This window comes from Pocillopora damicornis, chromosome 7 (assembly GCF_964200805.1).
Source record: "Pocillopora damicornis chromosome 7, jaPocDami1.2, whole genome shotgun sequence".
In the NCBI taxonomy this organism is placed as follows: domain Eukaryota; kingdom Metazoa; phylum Cnidaria; class Anthozoa; order Scleractinia; family Pocilloporidae; genus Pocillopora; species Pocillopora damicornis.
The window spans coordinates 22,347,631-22,370,193 of NC_142676.1; the positions used below are offsets into that span (position 1 = coordinate 22,347,631).

Below are 22,563 nucleotides of genomic sequence, written 5' to 3' on the forward strand. Positions count from 1 at the left end.
AGTTTCTTTTTAAGTTCAATGGACATAAACCTACTTGCTTTCACTAAGACCAAGTTTAGGTACAGATGTACACATGACCGTGTCTGACGATATTTCAGATAAGGAAGGTTATCAATAGTTTCGATTGTGAGCAATTAATTGCAATATTTTAACTCTCTCCTGAATGATCTACCCATTCGTTACTGCTTGAAAAGTTCTTTTATAGGCATTCAAAATGGCCTGAAAAGTCTATGAATAAAAGTCCTCCTTAGCAAAGAATTAAGTCTCCAAAGATAATTATTTAATAATTCTAAAAATGAGATATCTTTTTGAATGATTAGCAATGCCAAGTGCCTTTCACGTCCTGTAAGTTTCAACCAGTATCCAGTTATAATTTAAGTCTCTGTTGTGGTTTTTGTCATTTACCAGCTAACGGTGTTGCATAATGTACACTTCATGTAAGGAACCATCATCTTTCTCATCCTCCCCAATGTTCACACTCTCGCCTTTCCCTTCCCGGACTTCTTCCTCGCAATTTTCCTCGAAGCTGTTCATGGAGGTGGGCTCGAGGCTTCCCGTTGTCCATGTGTTCAAACGAACAGAAAGCGAGTCTGAACTTCGACGCAAAGGGGCCCATCTTGAATCGCTCCCTGATATGTTCGAAACTGGTTGACTACCTGGTAGTTCAATTCGACTTTCAGGCCTCATTTCGTCCTCTTTCACTTACTTTGCCTGATATTCATCCTCCATCTTGTTAAGGAGCTTTTTAAACGCGCAATACTCCTTCGACAAGCCGCTAATTGCATTGTTATTGTTGATCTTTTTCTCATGAATGTCTTGTACATGAGTGGACCATGCGTTACCATCAAGGTGTAGTTTGTCACCTTTGTCGTTCTGACTTTCCAATTTTATACTCGCTCGGGATTTAAGTGTTGGTCTCGCAGTCGAAGCAGGAGTATCAGACGAGGTCTTTCTTTGAACTGAAGGACTTTCCACTGTCGAATCACTTCCTCCAAAACGCACTGCCTTACTTTGTTTTTTCTGATCATCAGGCCCACCATTCTGCTTTTTCAAAGCCCATATTCCTGCCTTAACTCTCTGAGTGGCAGCTGGCATTCGAATATCGTCATACCTACTAAACTGCACCAGTGCAGTCTTCTTTTTACCCACTTTACGTTCATTCTTTTCGTTTGAAGACCTAGAACTCTGGCTTATCTTTCTGCCAGCTTTAGTTTTCGCCTTGTCGCTTGACTTGTCATCGAGCGTTTGCAACTGACTCTCGCATTGGAAAGCTTCTTCATCAAAAATATCTTCGTCGTCATCATTTTCTTCAATGGTTCGAAAAGCCCTACGGCGACAACACTCGCATCTTTTTAATACGTTAACATTAATCGAACGAAGTTCCTTCACGGACTTGCATTTGTGACCATTGCCAAGATCTGCCTCTTTTGATTTCTCCCCAAAACTAGCTTGTGAATGTTTCTTTTGAGGAGCGGATGTCGAGGACAGAACATCTTGTTGAGCCCTGATTGCTCTCTTGGAATGGAAAATATGCGCGAGTTCTTTATAAAGCTGGTTTTTTTCCGTGTAGGACTCCTTTAAGTAAGAACATCGCTCCCTCTCCACCTGTTGCTGAATCAAAGAAATTCTTCGCCCTGTCTGACGAAAAATTCGGAACACATCTTTACTCATCGAGGTAGATCTCTTTAAATTCGCATTTTTCTGAATTTGAAGAAAGGCAATTGAGCTCTGTAAAGCTGTATCTCGAGAAGCCATCGCAAAACTATGACGTAGTTTTCCGCAATGAGATAAAAATCTTAAAGTACTGTTCGTATAGCTCTGTGATTTATTTTTCCGTGCGCTCTTCAAAAGTTCCTTGAAAATATAAAATTAAACCTCATGTTTGCTTTAAGATATCACTTTCAAGTTGCATTTGCACGGATGTTCTCAGACTTCTTTAAGTTGTGGCTTCTTTAAACTTTCTTTGTTTATAGTTCCGTTGTTGAGAGCCTCTTAAAGAATGCCAAATTAAAGCAAATTATGCAAAAGGCACACTGGTGCAAGAAGACTATTTTAAAGACATATTCTTGGTCTACATGTAGTTTCTTTGTCAATTTTCAGCGTTCTTGGAATCTAAATAATTTCCGAAATACTGCACCAATGTATTTTGAAGATGACTTCTTCCAAATTGATGAGTTTACTCACAGACCAATGAATTCAAATGATGCAACCATAAGTGAATCCCAAAGGAGTATCATACTGATGAAAAACGGCTTAATGAAGGATTAAATGAGATTAATAGAAGAGACATTGTAAGCTTTGAGGACACGTTTTCTTTATCTTCTGCCCATCTTTGTTCGATTAGCGCTTACGGTAACCATAGCTACAAGTCAACTATTCCGCAAGACACAAAACAATTTACATACACGAATTGCTCATAACTGTAAAAGGTAAACAATACAGGAAAATATTGACTCGGTTAAAGTACGCTCATGCATTATGGACCATGAGCGGTACCAGTCAGTTCTTTATTGAAATACCAACATATGTGTAACGTTCCATGATCTCTGTCCAACGGTGAGGTAGCTCTTTCATAAACAAATACTTCATTGAATCAAAACGAGATTAAAGAATGAAATACCCATATCAAAATCTTTATATCAAATAACGTCCCTTTTTCTGTTATGTCGATACATGACTAAAAAAAAGAGGGTGTAACTGAAAATTATTGAAACGACATCCGAATCAAGGTTGGAAAAAATTTTGAGAACTAAACTTTTTTTTGGTTTCGTTGAGACAAGAAGTCGTTACTAATATATGTATTTTATAGTACTCATTTATTGGTTTCACTCTCTATCCTCTCTCGTCTATGATCAATTGAATTTCAGGTCCATGCAAGCTTAGAGTTTAAACAAGCGTATCATTTATTCAAAAATTCGGAATAGAAAAAAAATCTGGAAAACCAATCTGGTTTTATTTGCTTTACTGAATTTTGTTGTTGTTCACCATCATCTTAAATAGTTTTTAACGGCTCTAAATGAAGAAAGAATCGTTTTAGATCAAAACAGTTAAGAAGAAAGATCGAAATTACTTACTTTTCAAGGAACCTTTAGCACCAATCTAATCAAGTGATAAGAACTGAATTCTTGCGATTTCAATTTCTAGTGTTTACTACACAACAGACGACATAATCCTCCAAAAGGTACCGACTATATATCATTCCAATAAAAGATGAAAAAGACAATGAAAGCTCTTTGGTTAATTACTTTATTTAGCTTTAAAACTAAGAAGTTATTTTCTTTTGTTGAATTTGACTTGATAGAACACACGAAAACAGCAAGCAAATACAGCCGCTGGAATCAATTGTGTTCAGCAAGAAAAGTAAATAATTATAACTATTGAGTGAACGATACAGAGTGGTATATGTTCGATTGAACGAAAGGAACTGAAAGCCAAGAGGCGCGTGTTAGCGAGATTATGGTGTCCAGAATTGCTTACAATTGATGAAAGATCCAAAATCGTCAGAACAATAACATAAGCAGACAATGAAACAAAGGGTAATGAACTGTACAAACATCAAGGGAAAGCTATTTACACAAACATAAAGATTTTGTGTATGTGCTGCGTGTGCACTTGCAGCTGCACTTTACAAATATCTTCCTCTATGGAATCGTAACACTGTTTAGCAACAGTTCCAAGATACTCAACGGGTTTGAGTTAACTTGGCTAGTATATAAGACGGGTATGCAAGGTGTAAGCACACGTAAATGAGATGTCAAACCGGCGTAGTTCTACTCTCTGCCTGTTGAAAGCGACTAAGCAGTTTTGAACTATACTTTACAGAATACGCCAGTTGGTATAATGCCTTCTGGTGACTATTCCGGAAAAGAAAGGCAATCCGTGAACGAGAAAGCTTTGGTTATAAGCCACGAAGGAGAAAAAAAGTTATCACTTCTCAAGAAAGATCTGGACCGCTCCAAATTACAAACGCACATCTCTTACAAGCTTGAGGAGCGAGAGCTACGGAAGGAATTGTTTCGAATCAAACGAGAACAAATCAGTCTGGCGAAAGAAGCAAAACAGCGACAGAGAGACAACAAAAGTATTGATGACATCGCAAAAGAAATAAAGGTTACAAATCCTGGAAACAGAGGTGCTACAGCCATCCAGCTTGAGAAAAAGTTTTCGTTACCGCATATAAACTGCACTCAAAAAAATGTGCCAATGATTTTGCGTCGAAAGTTGTCACACGAGTCTGAATATTTCACGTGGACGTTTGGGCTTCCAACAGTTGAAAATGCAGTGAAAGGTTTGAATCCGTCGGACGGCGATCAGAAGAAGAAAGGAAAAGGGGAAAGTAAAGCAACATGTGATGGCGACGGAAGTGAAGAGAACGACAGTGCGGAAAGAGCTCGAGCGAATACAATTCACCGCATCGTGTACAATGTTCCTGTGTCTGAGCGAAGGAAAGACAACTCCAGCTTGCCTCCTATTAATGCAAAACTTCCGAAAATTGATCCAGATAAAGGAACCGTCTCCAATGGCAAACCTGCTGACCACTTGAAATTGCCAAAAATTTAATTAATATAAAGGTTTTATAAAATGGAACAGTTGATGACTAGAAGCTGTTGTTGTTGTTGAAGGAGGAACTTTCCTTCAAAATGACTGATTTTGGGTAGATAAAAAATCCTGCTATCATAGCGGTTTTGCCGTAGAAGATTGGATATGACCTCGTGGCACACAAATGTCACGCGTTACCTAAGTATCTGATCCACACATGAGGGTCTTTCTGTTCCCGCAAAAGTTCAGTGAACAAGAAATTCCTCACAACGACCGTTTATGTAAAGAATCTGAAAGAAGGGATCTTGAGAAATTGAACCCAGTGATTTTTTTTTGTGTCAACCATTATGTAAGATATGTACATTGACCCAATGTAAAAAGTAAAATTATGGACCAAAACGTTTTTGTTTCAGCTGATTCCATTTTATTCTTCTTATTACTCCTAATGTGTGATTTCAAGACAGGTCAATCCGAGCTCAGCGCGGCCTGGGCTTCAGGTTCCAAAACTGCAGTTAAGATCAAACCTCAGGTGAAATACCTGCAGCAACCTCTCTTATTAGCGTCCGAGGTGCTTTTATATATTTAGGTCAGAACCTAAGTTACCTGACTCTCTCATACGGCTCTGTAGTAATCCAATGATCTGGCCTCATTGGCAGCTGCAATTTTCATGTTCCCCTGACTCCCTCCCATGCATATAGGGGTTATGTGTTTATATCACTATCGAAAAACTATTTAGATGGTATATATTTCACAGCCGAGTTTCTGACCGCCTCAGGGCTTTTTCATGGACGTGAATTAACAACAATTAAATGTACTTTGTTCGTTCAAATCAGCTTAAACAAAATCTCATGACACTTTTCTTCCCTACCAGCTAGTTTCGTCACCAGTTTTCTACCGTGCCCCCTTTACACTCGTTTTTATATTCTTTAGTGACGACTGATTACCCCCCCCCCTCCCCTCTTCTCCCCTGTAAACCATGTGATCCCCCAAAAAATCCTCCGACACCTCCTGTCCTTATGTAAAAATAATAGGTAGCTGAAAAAAATATGACGCTAGCCCCAAGTAAGCAAGAGTAGGAATGACAGCGGGCAAATGACGTAAGAGGCTAAACTGACCCAGTGGGAGGGAGAAGAGTTTCTCTCCTTACAATTAATATTTGACTTGCATTCAAAATCTAAACAGCGCAGCTCGCCTCCTTATCGTTTTTTTCCCCTTCCACTCACCTCTCATCGCACTGCTAAAAAATCAATCAATCAATAAATAAACAGATAGACAAATTAGAAGATAAACAAGAAAAGTATGACTTGACATAGAGGCCGCGGAGGCTTGGAAAGCAATTTTGACGCCTGGCTAAGTTTGTTTCTAAAATGGCGACGTTTATGGCAATTCTTTGGGGGTGTGTTGTTTCGATTGCTGCTTTGATTGCAGTAATTTTTCCAGTATTTTCAATTTACTTGACATACCTCCATTGGAAATATTGTCATCTACCTGGACCAAAACGGGACAGCTTTTTCTCCGGTAACTTGCCTTATATCTTAAGTGAAAGAGCGAAAGGACTAACTATATACGAGATCTCTGGTAAACTTCACGAAATTTACGGTCCAGTTGTTCTTTTGTTTGCCTACCATAAACCATTCACGTTCGTATCTGATCCAGAACTTGTACGAAAATGTATCATCACGCTCAATTTACCGAAAAATCCTGTCGTTTACGGGCACCTTGGATACCCGTTCGGTCAACGTCTAGCCGGACGCGGTGTGTTAAACGAAGTCGACCATGGCGTGTGGCAGAAGCGGAGGGCACTCTTGAATCCAGCATTTCATCGCCGCTACTTGATGAATTTAATGTCCTCGTTTAATGACAGCTGCAACCTGTTTCTGGAAAAATTGGATGAAATGGCTGATGGAAAGACTGTTGTAAATATGGCGGATGAATTCGCCAGAGTTACTCTTGATGTCATCGGAAAGGTACAGTAGTGAAACAGTTACATGGTTGAAGTCCGCTGAGAGTCAATAAAATATGAAAAAAAAAGGAGAGGAAATTTCGCAGAATGCTTTATACCTGAAATGCAGAATAGTAAATGTGAAATGAGGAGGCTGAGTGTCTCTTCCACACTGTCTAAGTTGATAGCTGCATGGTTTTATTTATGTTATAGTGCATGTCAAGGTGGATCAATGTCAGTATCTGAGCAAATGTGTACCTACCCCTACCTTAACCCAACAACAGTGAACTGATAACAAGTTACAGTTACATTGTGGGATTAATGTTGGGTTATGAATAAGGTACTAAGTGTGTAGTTGCTCAGGTAATAACATTGATCCATAAATGCTAACCACAAACAAGCCATATTGGTGAATCAATACCCCAAAGACTTGTGTTTTGGATTCCAGGGTGAAAATTTGTTGTTGTTGTTGTTGTTGTTTTTTTTTTTAAACTTGGTGTAATTATTGTTTTGTACTCTAATGCATAAGGCACCTTAACATCACTCCACCCTGGCTGTGTGAAGGCTGTTTGGTACTCTGCTCACAGATACCTATGTACATGTAACTGTGCACAAAATACATTCTGTATCCATCAATCGGCTTGGTTTCATTCACAAATTACAGTGAACCTTCATGTCCATTCAATTAATATAGAACGTTTAATTAACAAATCTATTATACAAGTACCTTTTCCTTTCCTGTCCATCAGTGGATGCTTGATTTTCTACTTGACAGTACAATTAGTCTCATGCCATTGTTTAAGGGTTGCAAGGTCTAACAATCATATTCTCTTGTACAACAGGTTGCATTCAATGTTGATGTCAATACAATCCAAGATGCTGATAGTCCCTTCCCATCCTCCATTTATAAATGTCTTAAAGGGGTCCTGGAAAGTTTGCGAACTCCATTCTGGAGAATATCTTTGTCAACATATGCTTATCAAAGAAGTGTGATTGAGGCAGCTAAATTCATCCGTAACTTTGGAAGGAAGGTGATCCTTGATAGACAGGGAGCTGTTTTACAAGGAGAAGATACACCACTTGATATTCTGGCTCACATTTTGAGTGTCAAGGAAAAGCAGTCAAGTATCACAAATGAAGATCTTGTGGATGATTTTGTGACATTTTTTGTTGCAGGTGACTGTGTGCATATATATACACAGTTGCCACTCAATCAAACAAGTTTGCTTGAAGAAAATATTTTCCATTTATATGATTCTATTCCCATTTAATGTACAGTAAAACCCCTAGCACAGACTATTGATGTTTCATCTTTAAAAAACTTTCCTGTTTTCACTGAAGAGATTGTAAATAACCTAATTTTAGGGTATCTGGGAAAATAAAAGATTATGATACAATAGTAGATACCTGGTAAATTGAAATTATAATTTGGACATTTCAGTGCCGCAGTGATATTAAAAAAGAATGAGTCTGGCTGCCTTAACAGGCTGTAAGAAACAAAAGAAAGGATATGCTATAGGATCTTTATATGTCATAATTATATTTTAAAACTTAAAGCTTAAAACTCAAACTTTTTGTTTCTAAAATGCTAAGATTTGGCACTTGTTTCTAAGTATCACTAGTCCTTTGTCAAATAATTTACAGAAAATGTACCACTCTTTGAATTTTTGGTAGCATCTGATTTAAGGAATGTGCCTCATGACACAATTTTTTAATGTTCACATGTGTAGTATTGATGTTGCTATACTTCTATTGCTGTCTAATGATAACTGTTTCCTTCAATTGCAGGTCAGGAAACAACATCTAACCAGTTGTCCTTCACTCTTTATGAAATACTGAGGCATCCAGAGGTTGAAAACAGGTATAATATAATTGTAATTTCTGCATTTATGGTAACATGCTTTGCTACCTATGAATAGAGGTTAAAACTTTGGGAAAGTTATAGAAACCTCTTTCTCAAGAAAAAGAAGATGTGTTCCATCACTGTGTTGCTTTACCCCTTTAACACCCAAGAGTGACTAGCATCTAATTTCTCTTGACACTAACACTTCTGAATTACAAATTAAGGTCATGAGAATAAAGGAAATGACCACCAGCTAGAGAAGCTCCTGACTGTTTAAAAAACTGTCTTAGCAGGCCTTAGGCAATGGTTAGAAAACGGTATGGAGACTGTGCATACGGTTGTTTATTGGGGCTAGGCCGGTGACCCTCTACTTCCCTTTTTACCCAGTAACAATGTCATCAGAGACAAACATTTTTTACAGCTTTCGTAGAGTTTTAGGGGAGGGGAGGCAAGGGGAGATGTACAGTTCTCATTATGTCAACTGTGCCAATAGTTAAACTTCCATTGTAGGTTGTTACCATGGCAAAAACCTAACCTGTTAGAAACACCCTTAATTAAATTAGTACATTTAATTCTCTTCATTTAAATACCACCTAGAAATTTTATCCATCCGAATTTTTCAGTACCAAATAAACTGAATGTTCCATTAACCCAACCAGATCCTTGATAAATTAAACCAAGTATTTCACTGGTAATTACACTATTGTAAACATTTGAAATTTTTATTATTACATTTTTATATATATTTATCTTTTCTATGTATTTTTGGTCTTTTAATTAATTTTTTTTTGGGCAGAATTGTTAAGGAAATTGAAGCCGTTCTTGGTTCCCATCAGTTTTTGGAATACAAGGATCTTGGCAACCTTCAGTTCCTGGGTCAGACTCTCAAGGAAGGTTTGCGACTTCACCCTCCAATCGGAGGCATAACGCGCATAACCACCAGAGATGAGAACATTGGGGGTTACATCTTTCCTGCTGGTACCTCTGTGAATATCAGTCAGTTCTTGATGCACCGCCATTTAGATTCATGGAAAGATCCACTTCAATTTGATCCTGACAGATTTTCACCTGAGGTAAAAGGTGAAATTCCACACTCTGTTTACTTCCCATTCTCTCTCGGCCCTCGGACTTGTATTGGACAAACATTTGCTCAGATCGAGGCTCGAGTGTTTATGGCGCGGCTGCTGCAGCAGTTTGAGTTGACACTCTGTCCTGGTCAGGATGATATGAAACACGAAGAGGCTTTGACCCTGAGGCCCAAAGGGGGTGTACTTTGTACTCTCAAACGAAGACACGAAAACTGAAGCAAACCAAGGAGACCCATGTGAATTAGGCAAAAGTAATTAGATAAATTTTCAATTAAGTGACGAAAAGAATCGGTTTGGCGTTGGCTTTTCTTCAACTACGCCTGGTGATTGGTCTAGAAAATTAACGCCCCCATTTCAATCAATCAGATCCAATTGAAAACATATTTTCGCATGGTCACATCACAGCGGTCAAACGGCTGCGCATGTTGTTGTAGAAGCTAGGTGGCTTCATTTCAGGTGTTCAATACCAATTTTTCCTTTAAGAGTGATAGTGGTTGTTTCTTATGTTTTCTTTTGTAATTTTGCGCCCAAGTTTTGTTCACGGCCAGCTAAAAATCGATCCCCTCGCACATGCCTGACGTGTGACCGCTGTGTTCTTAGCCACACACGTTTTACCGCGTCAGAGACTCTTTCCATGCGATGAAGTTTGACATATTATTATACATTAATGTCAATAACTTAATTTTCGTTGGCTCTAATATTTAAGTGTGGTTTGATTTTTGTCTTTGCTACGAGCAATTGGAAATTTTATATTAATAATGGTTCTATATAAGTCGATAACTCATTAATATTAAGTTATTATGTTTTTCCATTTGGCGATGGTTTTCATACAATACAATACAATACAATTATTTTACCAGTTTTTTTCCAAGTGGAGTTTCCACAATTAATTTACATCAATGTCACTTCACTTATTCGCTAAAAATTCGTTTACAATTATTACGATACAATTTCGGAAATTGTTAAAAGCAACACAATAAAATAATTGTGAAATAAATTGATCCAATACCACATTTTCCAAACGAACATCATCTTTACGAACGCTTGGGAATATCCATAAGAAACAATTGTCGCATTCGGTTTTTGCATTATAGCGAGAATAATCAAGGCCTTTGGCAAACACAGACCTCGGCCTTGAAATAGAATTCTCGCTATCATGCTTAACCTCATCCAATAATTGTTAACTGTTTAGCTTTAGGTGCTTCTTATCCTTGTTCTCACAGGCTGTTGTGATTGGACCAGAAAACTAAGGCCACTGTTTCAACCAATCAGATCCCATCGAAACCTTTTTTTGACCTTGACACATACGTTATTTTTCCGCGTTGGAGACTATCTGCTTGTGATGAACTTTGAGTTCGTAGTGTAAATCACGTGGTGATGCTTACTTTTGTTCTGCTTGGCCTCAGTGATTATGTAAGTTTTATATTTACATTGTATGCTAGCAACAAAAAAAAAACCCTCCATTTCACAATTTTCTTATTCGAGATAAAAGCTTGAAAATAAAACTAAAATAAATCTCTCCTTTCAAGGAATCTGCTGAATTACCTACAGTTAGATTTCGTCAAGTACGAAGTAGTCTACCCAATTTTATTTTATCATGTCATTTGTTGTCATTACATATCAGGGGCCTCAAAAACTGTTTCCATAAGCGGTTGGCGATGGTGCACTTGGCGGCTGAGCCCGGAAAAGGGGCCGTAAGTCAAAATTAAACCCAAACAGACAGAGGTCTTATGGGCAGCGTTAGACCGCCGTTAGCCGCAGCTTTTACTAAAAAACCCTAGATGTCTAAAAAATATTGTTATTATAATAAAATTTGTGTTATGGACTCGTATCAAAAAGAATACAATTTATTGACAAGAGTAGCTCTCTACTTTCTGGTTGCTCTAATGAATATAATGTTTCTCTAATTTTGTCATTGTTAAAACCAGAGGACAGGTTTGACTTTTCCTCCTATATTGTAATTGCAGTTTGCTTTGTGGCAGGACCATAAAGTTGTTTCCTCTTGGACTTTACCGGTTACTCAAATTGCATTTCATATTTGTTTGATTATCAGCAGACATTTCATTTATCTTAGATTCAGCGATTTACGGAGACAACTAGTCTTTGTGACATTATGAGCTTCTGTTTACCCTTTTCCCATTAGCAACCCAAACATGGGCACAAAAATACACACTTTGAAATTTATTACAGTTGAAAAAATAAGCCTATTATGACAATTTCAGCGCCGCATCGAAAAGACAATCTAATTCTAACTCGGAACAAGATGTCTCCGCAAGACCTACTTTGTTGTCCGAAAAGTATGGATTAGTAGGCGTAAGTATCCAATATCGCTTACTAGATTCTTTTTAAAGTCTTAAGAAGTATTTAGATTTACAGGCAACAGCCACCACATCACATTAAAAAATAAAACTGAGTGCAAATCATTTGAAGCTGAACTGAAGAGAAAATATTGAAGCCATTTCAGTGCACAAATGCATACATTTCGTTTGGATGAGGTGTTAACGCCAAAAAGTTTTAAATGATTCTGTTGCTAGTTTGAAACAGTTTAACGGAGGACTTCTCGATTCTTCAGACCTTACTCGAGCCATAGACTCGGCAAATATCCAAAATTGAAATTTGTCACTTTTTTCCTTCCTTCTTGAAATGCCCTTGATTTGTGTGAAATCCAAACTGAATGGAAGCAACAAAGAAGGTGAGATACAATTTTGAAGTAGTGTTACTGAAAGTAACGGATGAGGGAGATTTTTTTTACTTAGCAAAATTAGAATCTAAATTCAAGGATTTAGGAGTTATGTATTAAAGAAATGATATTTCCATGACGATCAACAAAGGAGAGTTGAAGATAGCGGAAATTTGTGTCAGTAAGGAGAAATTTAGATATCAAAGAATGACGGGCAGAGAGATTACTAGATATTTCTGTTTGACTTCACACGAATAAAACACGAAAGCGAGGACAGAAATTGAAATTTTCTTTGAAAAGCAATGATTTCATCAGATTAGATTAGCAAAAAGAAATTTTTTTTAATTTATTCGGATGACTGTTAATTATTCGAAAGGGAAGACAAAATACAAATTTTTTTTCAGAAAGTAACGACATACGTTGAGATTCTTCCTAGGTTTTTACCACTTTCTTAGTGCAATGAAGAGACTAGGCTTTCCCTAGGCACTTCCTTAATAGGACGAAAATCTTGTTTTCAAATTTTTTAGAGAAATTTCTTAAGATTTTTACTTTGTCATAAGTCTAGCAAAATCTTTCCAGCCTCGTAGTAATGTGAAACGAGTTCACCGAATTGAAGTGCGTTTCCCAGGAACCTTGAAAAAAATTTTCAGTGTCATACTGAATATTTTTTTTTGAGTATTGTCCATGCGATTACAATTTTCTGAAGTTACCAGCTTCCTCTGAAAGATACATAAGAAGAGTGCCTGATCGATTTTCAAAGGTACTTGGCCAAATTGTTTTACTTGTGTCTTATCCTTTATTTCAGTGGGTAAAGAGTACATACAAAAAAAAAACAGTGAAATAACAAATCTATATATACACATATGTTTTCGGTGAAATTACAGTTAATTGTGATATTGTTCTGTTATGAAGTTTATTCGAAAGTATTTTTGAATCCAAAAAGGGGTATTCTGTATCATAAACGTGGTGCCAATGAAAAAGCAAACACTCATGGCTTGCATTTGCTTAGGGGGGATTTTGATGAAGTACGCGAAAATGAAAGGCAAATAAGGAAATAAAGACAGTTTATACAAGTGAAAAGTTATACTTACTTAAAACAGAAATGTTCACAGACTTGAATGCCAGACCACTTATTACAATTTATGAGTTTTTGGAGAAAAAAAATTGAAATATGACATGAGCTTGGATATGGAAACCATGTAGGGAGAATGTTTTTTACAACAAGACCAAGTGCAACCGGTAAAGGAGCAATGGAATATTGACAAGAGAGAGACATCTTGGTTCTTATCAAAGAACGGGCATGCTTTTGAAAAGTGCTTTGAAGTAATGTGTTTATTTTCTTTCCAAAAGCTTGACACTGAGCCTGAAAATGGGATTGCAGGCTGGGAATATGACAGCAATTGTAAACACATCTCTGAGGTAAAACGATTTTGCAATGTCACTAATGAAGTAGATATTTTCAATGTAGCCCCGTTTTTCACTATCCCATGAAAGTTAATGACAGGCACCTGCTCATAACAGGTAAGTCTTTTTTTTATTATTATTTTTGAAAGGGATGATAACAACACAGGTTTATAACATGACTGAGAAACAACTAGTGCCTTGATTGGTCAAAAACCAATCATTGATTGCACAGGTAAACCCGAAACATTTTAAGCTTATTTTACAAAAGCAATAAACCGCAATTCCCATCGATTTACCGTCGTCATAATCCACTTAGGATGTTGGGAAAACACGCGAAAAGTTCATAAACCGTTAATACTCATGTTCTTCCAACATCCCAAGTGGGTTATTACGCTGGTAAACCAATAGAAAGTGTGGTCCATTGCTTAAATAACAAGCATTCCTTCGCCCGAAAATATGTTCGACATCTATGTCGTTGCGTGCAGGTTCAACGTCTAATGTGTACTCAAACGGTTGGAACACAATTTCATTCTTTTTTTCATAAGACTAAATTCTAACGTTTCGCATTATTTTTGAATAAGAAAAAACATAGTAGCATCTCCAAATTTAAGTGTTTTTATTTTGACGATAAAATATTTCATTCTCAGACATTATTCCCTCGCGAACTGTTGCTGAAACATCTCATCTTCTTTCCGTTGTATCTTTACTAGGATGCCTCTCTTGCAAGCGATAAAGATCCCTTGTTGGATATTGTATGGCGTATTTTTCACAAACTATGGATGCAGCCAGTCAAATATGTGCGCAATAAAGCCATGTTCAGTTAAACAATACAGCTTTTCCAGAGAGAGAAACAGTGTGGAGAATCACGCCCTTTATGACCACAGTTTTAAAAACCTGACAGTGCAGAGTCACAAGGACTGTTTTGAGAACTGTGCGTGGGACTGTCGATGTAAGTCGTTCAACTTTGTGACAAGAATGAAGCAGAAAAACTGTCACCTGAATGAACAAGACAGATATGTGGAACCTGGGGCATTGAAGAAGACAATTGGATTTAGCTATCACGAAATAGGAATTGAGTATAACGTTAAGGTATGATAAACAAATTTCTGTTTTGATTAAGCAAGAGTGAAAGCAAATTCGGTTAAGGAATTTTATTTCGGGGGGAGATATGGTAGCCACTATAACGATTAGTTCGCTGGACTTCGGGTTGAGATGTCCGGGTTCGAGACCTGGCCAGCTCGTTGTATTGTGTTCTTGGGCTAAAAACTTACTCTTTTACAGTGCCTCTCTCCAACCAGGAATATAAATATGTGCAGGTAAATTGTCAGGGAAGCCTTAGGAGATACTGGGGGGGAATGGGAGGGGGAAAGAAAATTTGCTTAAGAATTCTACTCAGGAACGAAAAACTAACAAAGCTGTACTGCTTTTCAAACTTTTATTTATTTATTTATTTTTAATCGCAAAGTCAGGAACCAAATGCCTACAATGCCACAATGAATGCTGTCGTGGAAATAGTCACTGTCTCAACGGCGGAACCTGCCAAGAAACCTGTGACAGAAGGAGATTCAGATGTGCGTGCAGGCCAGGTTACACAGGAAGGTACTGCGATAAAAAAGCACAAGGTAAGAATGGAGGAATGGAAGCTCGTTGCAAACAGATTTGATATTTTACCACGTCATGAAAGAGCCAGATCTTAGATCTTAGGGACCACTGATTGTTTGTTATTATGTCGTTGCTAACAGAGTATAAATGGGGGACCATGAAAATTGACTGTCAGTAAGGGCGGATAATTAGAATCTCACAGAGCCTTAGGGGATTAGATAAATTAAATCTCCGCCCCTCCTCCTCCCCCCCTCCCCCACGGGTAATATAATGACCGGTCCCTTGATAGTGTACCGGCATTTCACCTCAAGTCTTCGAAACGAAAGGATAAACTTCGAATAACACAAAACAAAAATGACAATATTTTTCATTCGTCAATACATTTCCATAATTAAGAGTATTGACTTCTGTCATGAAACCAATTTTTAGATTAGAATTTAATATTCTTCACGTAGGTGTCATTTTGTATTGACAGTCACCGGTAATAACCCTTTACACCCTGACATCAATATGTATATTCTCCATACGGTTCTCTAGACATTTACTAAGGTGCTGATAAGGAGAATTTGTTTAATGATCAGGAGATTATCTAATTGGCGATCATTTTTTTCAATTCTCGTGACCTAGACATGTGATTCATGAGTGATATTGTCAAGAGAAAATAGATGCTAATCACTCTAAGGGCTAAAAGGGTTCTTTCAAAATAATTTCACTCTGTAACTTTTGCTTCAAATGTCAAAATGATTTTCTGTTCTTCTTTCTTCCATGAAGTTTCAATTTCTAAGAGCTGCGCAGAAATAAAGAAAAATGGTGGTCAATCAGACGGTGTTTATACCATCGATCCAGATGGTAAAGGAGCCTTTCAAGTCTATTGTTATCAGAATTACTCCGCCGGGGGACCCTGGGCTGTCATTCAGAGGAGAATGAACGGCTCGGTTGATTTTTACCGCGGTTGGATGGACTACAAGAAGGGGTTTGGTAATGTGCAGGGAGAATTCTGGCTCGGACTTCTAAACGTCCACAGGTTGACCAATCAGCGACAGCAAAAGTTGAGAATAGAGACAGAAAATTTCAATGGGAATTGGTGCTGGGCTGAATACGAAAACTTTACTGTGAGTGGAGAAGATGATGGATTTCGTCTGCAGAGTTTGGGATCTTACACAGGTAAATGATGCTAAAGTTTTTCCTTCTGACCAAGATTTGCTACTGACAAGTCCGCAGTCAGCCTTCAACCGTTGAAAGTAATTACATTTTGTCACCAGTAAGGAAAAGGGGAAGTATTTTTAATTAACATTATAAAAAGCTGGAAAATTTGAGTCCAAAAGCATTCTTGTCAGGTTTGAATTATCTTGTGATTTCACTAGTCCTTATACAAAGTATTACTTTGTTTAATTACAAAAATATCAAGCCGAGAGGGTTTAAACGTTCTCTTTAAACGTCTTGTAAAGGTAACCCCTATCTCGACCATGGTTTTCCTGGAGTACTGTGATTTCATTTCCTCAAGGTGTTGCTTTAACTCTTCTGGGGCAAAAATTAAAAAAAACCGATACCCACGTGAGTAGAATTCGCGACATAGGATTGGTTATTTCTAGACTCTCCTGGAATCGATTACCGAAAAAAAGACAGTGGTAACTCAAATTGAATCAAAATGCATAACGTCAGAAACTGTGGCCAAAGGCTCAACCATCTCTCACTGAGTACCCTACTCACAATTCTTTTTTTTTGTTTTTTTTTGTTTTGGTTTGTACGTAAACTTGCAGGTTCATGCATAGATGCGTTTTCATACAATGTTGGTGCTCCCTTCTCTACCAAAGATAAAGATGCAGATAGTTATGCGCCTAGAAATTGTGCTGTGGTTCATCAGGGAGCCTGGTGGTATAAATCGTGCACGCAGTGTAATCTGAACGGAAAGTACAACCCCCTGGCTGGTCAGGCAATTACAGGAATTTACTGGTACCAGAACAATAGAACACCAGTTCGCCTTAAATTGGTCGAGATTAAAATACAACCCATCAGATAAATCCGTGTATTATGGCGTAAACATTGGTTTATCAGCCGAGTTCTCGTCGAACGGTACAATTCTATCCTTAGCTGAGTTAAAGGGACAAATTCAAAGCACTGATGAAAGTTTAAGCAGTGATTGTGATCTCCTGAAGTTGCATGCATAACAGATCTAGAATATCGCTCGACACAAAGAGTCTGTCCTGATTGACTCTGCAGAGCAGTAAATGAAATTGTGGAGGATTTTAGCGAAATACTGTAGCACTGAGGGAAAAGTAGAAAGTTTTTTCAAAAATCAAATTGGTAAAATAAACAATTTCACGATGAACAATATTCGTCATGTGACTTTTTTCTGATAAGGGACTTAATTTCCCTAAACGCTTGGAAACGTAGTAGTTTTCAGGGTAATATTTGAAATAAATCTGAAATTATTTTTGTTTAACAACTATCAATAAAACGTAAACTTTTATATCTTTCTGAGCTCCATGCAGGATGCGAAAATGTTAAATATATATGTAATAGCTTGTTACCGAAGTGAAAGTGACTAATGTCCGATTTTAGAGACTTCAATGTTTCCGGGTATTTTTTGTGTTTTGTTGTTAGTAACTTGTTTTTATCATTCATTAAGAGTTGCCCCAATCCAAATTTTAAACGTTAAGAAAATCTTTAATTGGTATCTTTCTTTAGCATTTATCGTATAACTGAGAGTATTTTTCTATACGTACACCTTTCATATCCATTTCCACTGCGACAAAAACGAAAAACAATATTTCATGTTTTGCTGTGAGTTAAAGCCTGAAAACTTTCGCTAAAACAACCACTTCCCACTGGTTTTAGCAATTTTGACCCTCGTTTAAGCGGTTTCTTCAGCCTGTTACGCATGGGTTTTTCACCAAAATATTCATGAAATGTTCCGAACTTGATTTCTTCGTAACTCTCGCTTGAGTGCTCCTGTTCAATTGAGCTAGAAGCTCCTCCCGTTTTGACTCGTTCCATTTTCAGTGCTTGTGGCAAACTTCTGACAGACATTTCAGAACGTGAGCGAGAGAAATTTGGGCTGTGTGCGTGTGGAATATGATCAGGGCTTAATAAGCTTTACTGCACTCCTTTAGGGTTCACAGGTAACTCGCCTAACGGCCAGGATAGCGATGAAATAAGTTGTCGTCTGTTGTTGACGCAAGTCGAAGCACGCCTTTTAGAATTGGGTTTTCGCCCGTTGTTATCTTTTTTAACTAAATGTGGATTACCAGTTTTCTGTGTGGCTGGAAATAAGAATTTTAAAGTGTCCTCTTTTTCATTAATTGCCTCTGAGTGTTCAGGCATGACCAGCCGCGAGTTTGCACTGAGTTCTGTCTCATGCATTGACATCGACCTGAATCTGGAATCAACAACTTTGGGTTCCAATCCTTGAGACAATTTCTTGTTTTTCAAGACGCGTTTGAAAGCCATATATCCCAATGCAATTGTGCACATTGAGTTAGAAATGCGAGGCTCCTCTGAAGCGCTGCGTAGTTTGAGTTTGTGTTCTCTCTCGGTTCTCTGAGGTAGTGCCAATCGTGGGCATTCTGCCTCGGTTTTCGACGACCCTTGGAAAGACCAACTCTGCGACCTCCACTTAAATTGCGCGGAACCCGCTGCATTATCCTGACTTGTAGAGCTACGAGTAACGAGTAACGAGTAACGAGTTTGGCTTTCCATCCCGCCAATGCTTCTATTTTGGGTTCAGTATGTCTTCGTCTTTGTTTTGTCACGTTACTCTGAGTTTCAGCTCCTTGCAACAATCTAGGCTGGTATTTTAAAGATACAGTCCCATCTTTTCGCATCCCATTGCTTCCATGCCCACGAGTTTTTGAGTCCAGTTTTGAAAGATCAGGCTGGTTTCTTGAAAGTCTTGCTTGATTTTCTTTGATAACGTATAGTGGTTCGAACACGCGATGAATCGATTTGAGCTCATTCCATATTTTAACTTTCTCATGATAATTTGATTTGATCCTTTTGTGTTTATCTCGCTCTATTTTGTCGCTTATCTCGTCTAGACGCACCTGAGCTGCTCGAGCAATCCGCATTGAGCTTGTATCTCGGTGCAGACTGTTTTTCCTGTGCATGCTAGACAGTTAAATCTGCAGGCTTCCAAATCTGTTTACTTTTTGAAACCTTTTCCATAGCGCTGACAATTTGCATACACTTAACAAAAGTATTATCCATTATGTTGCGTGGGCATTTGTTTTTACAAGTAATTAACTATTTGCTCAAATCGTTGGATATTTTTTATTATCAGCATTGATCTAGCTTTCTTCGTCAAAAACAGCTTTCCTCTGACAAACTTTACTGAACACCTATTTCCCTACTGAAGTTACTAATCTGCGATGCACAGCATTTGATGAACTGTAGTGTCTTCCACAAGCTTTATCGTCGACAATAACTTATGTGTAAACATAATTGATTACATGAGGCGTCACCCTTGTGTATACTCATGGGTGATTAGGCATCCAATATTGTTTGGCGAGGGTAATGTTTTTATCGGGAATCTCTTAGGGGACAGTTTGCGCATGTCAGCTAGCCATGTTATTTACGTCCCTACATCAAGTACAATGATGCGAGAACAAAGGGAATTTGAACGTTGATACAAGTAACTAGGAAAAACACTTTACCTAATACGGTAAGAAAAGATACAGCCTAAGGTTAGTAAACTTGTGGCGGTCAAAATGCAAGTTTTCTTACAAGTTTTGAGACCATGGAAACGAAATGTAATTACTTTAATTTGTGGTTGAACTATAGCAACTTGATTTAAAGTGAGCCTGGATTTCAGAATCCAGTGGTGGGGATGTAAGAGCACCTTTTTGGTGCAATCTTAGTGTTTGATCGATTTTGTGCACGTGGGCGTGTAAACGCAGTCGCTTTTGTAGTTTATGTTCTAGCGCTCCCGCGCACTAAGTACCAGTTTTTCTCCCAGAAGGAGTCACGTCTCGCTAGTGAGTCACGTACTTTTATACTGTTCCGAACGGAGTCGAACCTTGACGTTTAGGAGCTTATTTCGCTCGCTTTTCTTGAGACTTCTTATATCATTTTGTGGTCGTATTGCGGTAATGTCGCCAGTCCTCCGCGGCAGTCGAGCGAGAAGGGGGCCGCGTTGAACGACGGAAGGGAAGCTAACAAGGAACCGCTAGATTCGGCTGTGTCTGAATACGATCCATTTCTGTATAGTGAAAGACTAGGAGCACTGCCAATCGCTCAAGACAAGTGGAATGCTACTGACTTCATTGCAGGTTACCTATCTCTATCAATTTTTCTGCCACTAATTTAAATTCCAGGCTGGAGGGTAGAAAAGCTAATTTCCAAATGAAAAACGTACACGTAGAATATTAGAAAGAGGAGAAAGAGCAAATGATTTCCCCCGATTATCTGTTTCAGTCGGATCATCCCAGCGATACATTACAGGCCAGACAATAGACATTAGGGGAAGAAGATTAAATTCTATATTTATCAAAATGTAGAAAACGGCTATTGGAATAAGTGTGAGCAGCGTTGAGTTTCAAATGTAAACTTAAATATATAATTTGTTGTCGGGGTTTCCGTTCTCAGACCAAGTAACTTTGGATGATTCCACGTTGTTGTTTCGCAGAGGATGGCTAAGCACACAGCCGTTAAAGACGCACGTGCCGAGCTATTGTTTCGCCACGTCCTTGTTACCGTCGCCGTCGTGGTTTGCTAAAGATCCCTAATAGCCTAATGAGTGCCTAATGAGTGCCTAATGAGTGCTTGCTGACCTAAAATCCCCGTTCCGACGGCTTCTTTTTTTTCTTGTCTTTCATTTTAAATTATGCACTGTGTATATGTCTAAACATAGTTCATTAAAGAAAAAGTAATGATCACTCGATAATAAAAAGGGGATAGATCACCACATTTTTGCTCGATAGAAAATGCCCCTGAGTCCCCGACTCCTAAAGAGATTTAAACGTAACAAATTTCACAATTTCAAAACATGAAAGGAATGGCTCAAATGCGATTTGGATTTTGGGATTAACGCGTGTCGCAGTTTTCAGCGAGCGGTAATGTTAAAGAGACAGCGCTCCCCCAATGACTGAGCAGTATCCTGTCTAGTGGTGACAGATGTTAATTCAGGTATGTAGTTTACACTTTCCTCTAGAGAAAAGAGAAAGTTCTCTGGAGTACTTGATATTCTGCGCCAGTCAAAACCAGACACAAATATTAAAATACAGTAGTAGACGACGGTCTCAGTCATCTAAATCAGTAACATAAATAACGCAAGATTTACTGGAGCTTTAAGCGTCTGTTATTATTATTATTATTTTTTGAAGAATTGACAACAAGAATACTTTCATCAGACTGAGGCATAGGGACGTGGCATGTGAAACGTCTTTTACCTCTTTATTTTTCAAACAAAATTTACGCCGTGTCTCTGTTAAATCATTTCTTTGGATTTTATATTCGTTACGATATATGGTGATAATTGACATGTCTTCAGGTTTTTCGGCCATTGGCTGCGAAGCTAATTGCCGGAGGGTAGAACTATCATCAGCTATCGTTAAATATACAACCATCTTACCTGGGTAACAGAGGCTGGTAGTTCCCTATCGACATAACGGCTGTGGCCAAGAAGGACAACTCCGCTACATTCTGGTCTCAATTACATCGCAAGAGCCACTTTGCTCTAGCTAAATAACCAAACGAACATATTTAGACAAGTATAAGAGCATGCGCAGGAAAGCTGGACAGACGCCCATAGAACAATCTGTTTCTCTGTTTCTGTGTTTCTCTGTTTCTCTGTTTCTCTGTTTCTGTGTTTCTCTGTTTCTGTGTTTCTCTGTTTCTGTGTTTCTCTGTTTCTGTGTTTCTGTGTTTCTGTGTTTCTGTGTTTCTCTGTTTCTGTGTTTCTGTGTTTCTCTGTTTCTGTGTTTCTGTGTTTCTCTGTTTCTCTGTTTCTGTGTTTCTGTGTTTCTGTGTTTCTCTGTTTCTCTGTTTCTCTGTTTCTGTGTTTCTCTGTTTCTCTGTTTCTCTGTTTCTGTGTTTCTCTGTTTCTCTGTTTCTCTGTTTCTCTGTTTCTCTGTTTCTCTGTTTCTCTGTTTCTCTGTTTCTCTGTTTCTCTGTTTCTCTGTTTCTCTGTGATCAGCTTCTCTCTGATCGTATTTCGCTTCATTAAATTTCCCTCTTCAACGCGCCCGTATATAATATAATCGTGTCAGTTGTTTTCTACGATCGAGGTCAACGAGATTACCTTTTAGCAAAGGTGACTACTTTTCGCTCCTAAAGTTGGAGTTGCTGTTGTCTTCAAGGCCTTTAAGGGTCGCCGTAAGTGGGTACGGAACCAAATAGAAATCAAAATTTCTATGAAAAGTGAAAATGACATACTGGACATATTGACATATGACATATGACATATTGGTTTTTTTTTTGTTTTGTTTTGTTTTGTTTTTTTTTTGTTAAGTAAGCCATTTGAAAGCAA

The 22,563-nt window shown here is 38.1% G+C and overlaps 5 protein-coding genes across 10 annotated transcripts; 3 read left to right on the top strand and 2 right to left on the bottom strand.

Annotated features, from left to right (window-relative positions):
• Window positions 1-2,186, bottom strand: LOC113672080 (uncharacterized). The gene has a single exon (XM_027188355.2). It carries the CDS (start codon window positions 1,753-1,755, stop codon window positions 703-705), a length of 1,053 nt encoding a protein of 350 aa, XP_027044156.2. The 5' UTR covers window positions 1,756-2,186; the 3' UTR covers window positions 1-702.
• A 1,394-nt stretch (window positions 2,187-3,580) lies between these two features.
• On the top strand, window positions 3,581-4,938 carry LOC113672062 (uncharacterized). The gene has a single exon (XM_027188335.2). It carries the CDS (start codon window positions 3,841-3,843, stop codon window positions 4,558-4,560), a length of 720 nt encoding a protein of 239 aa, XP_027044136.2. The 5' UTR covers window positions 3,581-3,840; the 3' UTR covers window positions 4,561-4,938.
• Window positions 4,939-5,882: 944 nt separating this feature from the next.
• On the top strand, window positions 5,883-10,425 carry LOC113672081 (cholesterol 24-hydroxylase). The gene is made up of 4 exons (XM_027188356.2): window positions 5,883-6,506; window positions 7,324-7,657; window positions 8,270-8,342; window positions 9,121-10,425. Exons 1-4 carry the CDS (start codon window positions 5,907-5,909, stop codon window positions 9,626-9,628), a joined length of 1,515 nt encoding a protein of 504 aa, XP_027044157.2. The 5' UTR covers window positions 5,883-5,906; the 3' UTR covers window positions 9,629-10,425.
• Window positions 10,426-11,591: 1,166 nt separating this feature from the next.
• LOC149043148 (microfibril-associated glycoprotein 4-like) lies at window positions 11,592-17,568 on the top strand. Of its 6 annotated transcripts, none has more exons than XM_089212731.1 (6): window positions 11,592-11,725; window positions 13,443-13,511; window positions 14,207-14,585; window positions 14,962-15,118; window positions 15,870-16,262; window positions 16,859-17,568. In XM_089212731.1, exons 2-6 carry the CDS (start codon window positions 13,462-13,464, stop codon window positions 17,116-17,118), a joined length of 1,239 nt encoding a protein of 412 aa, XP_089068857.1. In that variant the 5' UTR covers window positions 11,592-11,725; window positions 13,443-13,461; the 3' UTR covers window positions 17,119-17,568. The 6 variants fall into 6 exon arrangements, with proteins under 6 accessions (XP_089068857.1, XP_089068861.1, XP_089068859.1 ...); XM_089212735.1 differs by having other exon boundaries at window positions 11,622-11,725; window positions 14,144-14,585; XM_089212733.1 differs by lacking the exon at window positions 11,592-11,725 and adding an exon at window positions 12,003-12,104.
• A 170-nt stretch (window positions 17,569-17,738) lies between these two features.
• On the bottom strand, window positions 17,739-19,309 carry LOC113672063 (uncharacterized). Its single transcript, XM_089213701.1, has 3 exons — window positions 18,749-19,309; window positions 18,204-18,638; window positions 17,739-18,173 (listed from the first exon to the last, which is right to left on the bottom strand). Exons 1-3 carry the CDS (start codon window positions 19,202-19,204, stop codon window positions 17,871-17,873), a joined length of 1,194 nt encoding a protein of 397 aa, XP_089069827.1. The 5' UTR covers window positions 19,205-19,309; the 3' UTR covers window positions 17,739-17,870.
• Window positions 19,310-22,563: the final 3,254 nt, after the last annotated feature.

Coding starts and splice junctions, on each gene's coding strand:
- LOC113672080 (XM_027188355.2), bottom strand. CDS start 1,755: ATGGCTTCTCGAGATACAGCTTTACAGAGCTCAATTGCCTTTCTTCAA.
- LOC113672062 (XM_027188335.2), top strand. CDS start 3,841: ATGCCTTCTGGTGACTATTCCGGAAAAGAAAGGCAATCCGTGAACGAG.
- LOC113672081 (XM_027188356.2), top strand. CDS start 5,907: ATGGCGACGTTTATGGCAATTCTTTGGGGGTGTGTTGTTTCGATTGCT. Junction 7,658..8,269: donor TGTGACATTTTTTGTTGCAG/GTGACTGTGTGC, acceptor CTTCAATTGCAG/GTCAGGAAACAACATCTAAC. Junction 8,343..9,120: donor CATCCAGAGGTTGAAAACAG/GTATAATATAAT, acceptor TTTTTTGGGCAG/AATTGTTAAGGAAATTGAAG.
- LOC149043148 (XM_089212731.1), top strand. CDS start 13,462: ATGGGATTGCAGGCTGGGAATATGACAGCAATTGTAAACACATCTCTG. Junction 13,512..14,206: donor ATTGTAAACACATCTCTGAG/GTAAAACGATTT, acceptor TATCTTTACTAG/GATGCCTCTCTTGCAAGCGA. Junction 15,119..15,869: donor CTGCGATAAAAAAGCACAAG/GTAAGAATGGAG, acceptor TCTTCCATGAAG/TTTCAATTTCTAAGAGCTGC.
- LOC113672063 (XM_089213701.1), bottom strand. CDS start 19,204: ATGCACAGGAAAAACAGTCTGCACCGAGATACAAGCTCAATGCGGATT. Junction 18,639..18,748: donor CGTTACTCGTAGCTCTACAA/GTCAGGATAATG, acceptor GCACTACCTCAG/AGAACCGAGAGAGAACACAA. Junction 18,174..18,203: donor TACCTGTGAACCCTAAAGGA/GTGCAGTAAAGC, acceptor AGCCCTGATCAT/ATTCCACACGCACACAGCCC.